This window comes from Austrofundulus limnaeus, unplaced genomic scaffold (assembly GCF_001266775.1).
Source record: "Austrofundulus limnaeus strain Quisiro unplaced genomic scaffold, Austrofundulus_limnaeus-1.0 Scaffold2484, whole genome shotgun sequence".
Lineage (NCBI taxonomy): Eukaryota > Metazoa > Chordata > Actinopteri > Cyprinodontiformes > Rivulidae > Austrofundulus > Austrofundulus limnaeus.
In genome coordinates this window covers 13,338-16,299 of record NW_013954886.1, presented here as the reverse complement: position 1 = coordinate 16,299, position 2,962 = coordinate 13,338, and the positions used below count along the sequence as shown (strand labels likewise).

General features: G+C 35.6%; 1 protein-coding gene across 1 annotated transcript in view; it reads right to left on the bottom strand.

The window, feature by feature from the left end:
• The window catches only part of LOC106511060 (sorting nexin-27), a gene marked incomplete at its 3' end in the record, with an annotated part of 15,752 nt that overhangs the window by 2,829 nt on the left and 9,961 nt on the right, over positions 1 to 2,962 (bottom strand). Inside the window, 2 exon segments of the mRNA XM_013999800.1 lie at positions 352 to 441; positions 747 to 910. Coding sequence (XP_013855254.1) covers positions 352 to 441; positions 747 to 910 — 254 coding nt within the window.

Sequence of the window (2,962 nt, the reverse complement as noted above, 5' to 3'; positions counted from 1 at the left end):
GTAAAATGAATACATTTCTAAATAATAAAAAATATTCATTATGTTTTGACAAAATGCACTTTTTGCAAATGTTTTAATCAAAACTCTATATTTGATTATTTCTCCATATCCCACTTTTAGACTCAATCCTCGTTTTGATGTGACGGGTCACATATTTAAAAAAGAATATAAAAAATGACTGCAAATAAAATTTGGTAGAGAAAGTGTTTGACCAACTTAAAAGAAATGCTTTTATTCTGAAAGGGGTAAACTGGACGTTTCACGAGGTTTGGATTGGCCGATTTGCCACAAATGATCCCGCCCACCTTCAAATTAAACCAATAGAAAACCAACAACAAGTTTGGGACTAACCATGGACATCTTCTTCTGCTCTGCCAGCTTCTGCAGCTGATAAGACTTCTCCTCAACTTTGATGAAGCCTTTCTTCACATCATCAAGGGCCTGCAAACAGAAGAATGGAAATTGGCGTTGTTGGCAGGATTTATCAAGAATGCAGAAACACGTTGGAATAATGCACAGAAAGTCTGCGTGTATGGTGGTCAATAATAATTTAATCAGCCGACAGAGTCTCCTGATTGAGTTCTGTCTGTTTGTCGCTCAGAATCAAATTATTATTGACCACCATACACGCGACTTTCTGTGCATTATTCCAACGTGTTTCTGCATTCTTGGTAAATCATGCGACGACAGAAATAAAGACATAATGAGATGAACAAAAAGCAGCCAGACGTCCTGCATGTGCACACCTGGTGAAAGAAGTAGCTGACAGCCAGCTGGTTGTCACTGAGCAGAACCTCTTCGTCTGTGGTGAAGAGCCACTTGTGCAGAGTAAGGCAGGTCCCAGGGACGGCTGAGGTATAGTTCTGGACATACAGTTTGTGGGGGAACTCGTTGGGGGCAAGTTTACGCACTGAAAGAAAACAAGGTTGAGAAGGAAAGTGATGTGGTTCCCTTCAAAACTGGAGCTGGTGTTGATTTTACAACAATAGAAGCTGAAACAAAGGGTTTGTTGACCACGGCTGCTGTTATCCTGCTCTGAGGCTGAACTATAACAACTGTTAGCTTTATTTTGATACCAAGATTATTTAAGTAGAATTTATAAATGCTGAGATACACTCAGTTACATTTCAGCATGGGATTTAGAGAAAAAACATCTAGAAAACCCCTTGGGAATAAAGAAGTTAAAGCACAACATAATGACTGTCAGAGAGGAATATTTATATTTTTTAATGATCTTACGTGACATGTAAGATACGTGAATTTTACATGACTGTCTTTATAGTTTTGTTTTTTTTTTCAAAAAGAAAACTTCAAAAGGACAGCCTCTTTGTTTGGAGTCACGTCTATAAATGTTGCAAAAATGAATCTTTTGTATTTTAAGACGGCAAATGTTCCAGAAGTAATATATTGCAGCTTATACAAACCTAAGTAGTTTATTTTATATTGTTATTTATAGAAAAAAAAGGTAGTGAGCAGAACTAATTAAATGTATTATTTAGATCACAAAGTTCCACCTCATTATTTCTCCTGCACTTTCTGTCACCTACAGCTAAAAGTCTTTATATTCAAATTCAAACTGTGAAATTGTATTGATTTGAATGAAATGCAAACTTTTTAAAAATATTAAAATAATAACAATAATCATAATTTTTAGAATTCATTGACAAAGTGAGGGACACTCTGGATTTTAGTCTTTTTTCCATCTGTATACGTTAATATGGTGGCTTTACATGCTGAGTAATTTTCACATCTTTAAAGGGAGCATCACGTGCTGCCATCCAGTAAAGTAGCTCAGCTGCAATCCTTCTTAAACTACCACTGTTATCTAAAATCATCAGTCGAGCAGAAAAACACAAACTTTCTTGTATAAAAATGACAAAAGAAATGCAGAACCAACAGGTTTAAACAGGATTTTGTCCCATTTGTTGTTATTTTTCTCTTGTTTCATTAATGTGGGAACAATAAAAGGGGAGTTTTTTTTCAGAGCAAATGTAGATTTAATTAAATAACGAAGATGAAACTCACACTTGGGAGATTAAACACTGTTCTCTGGAATGGCAAGTGGAGTTTCTCAGCAGTGTAGTAAAGAGGAGCTGTCAGCTCAGACAGCCTCCTGCACAAACCCTGCTACAGCTGGAGGGAACCAGTACTGTTTGCCTACATGAATGGTAGATATGCTTTCTGTTTATTTCATTTGTATTAAAATATAGTTTCATTAAATGATTTATTGTTACAGGGACAATCTTTGTTTTTTCAGAATGAAAGAGTTCAGACCTCCCTGGAGTTTCCTAGCTGTTTTAATAAGCTCACCCCATAATGTTCTCCCCTGTTTGTTACTAATACATGATGCTGTGCTGAATAGAATTTAAATCATATTTAATTTAATCTGAGTGGTATTTATTGTATATTTAAAGGAGCTCTGAGCTACTCAGTGTAAATCAAACTGCACCTCAGTGTTGGTAGATTTCATCAGAAGTGTCAGTATTAAAACAGCTGCTGTGGTTTTAGACATATTGGGGATGGAAAATGTTTTTTTTCCTCTCTCTCACCTGAATAATTTTTTCATTAAACAGTATATAACCCATTTAAAACCATAATGAATCAGACTAAAAACTCTTGGAAACCATAAATCCACCTGTGGACATCACCTGAGCAAAGATTCACGCTGCTAAAATGAACTGGAGCAAAGTTACAGAGGTTTTAGTAAAGAAATAATTTAGTGTTTAGTCATTCTGCACAGGACAGACCATGATGGTTCCATTTTAGAAAGATTGAAATAGAGATTAGAAGTATATTAAATAAACACCAACAAAACACAGGACCACACACCCAACATCTGTCCGCTCACCTGAAAAATAAATGGATAAATACATGGAGGGCATATATAAAAATATACACATACCCATACATATATAAAGATTAGGGGTGTCCCGATACCAGTTTTTTCAAGACTGAGTACAAG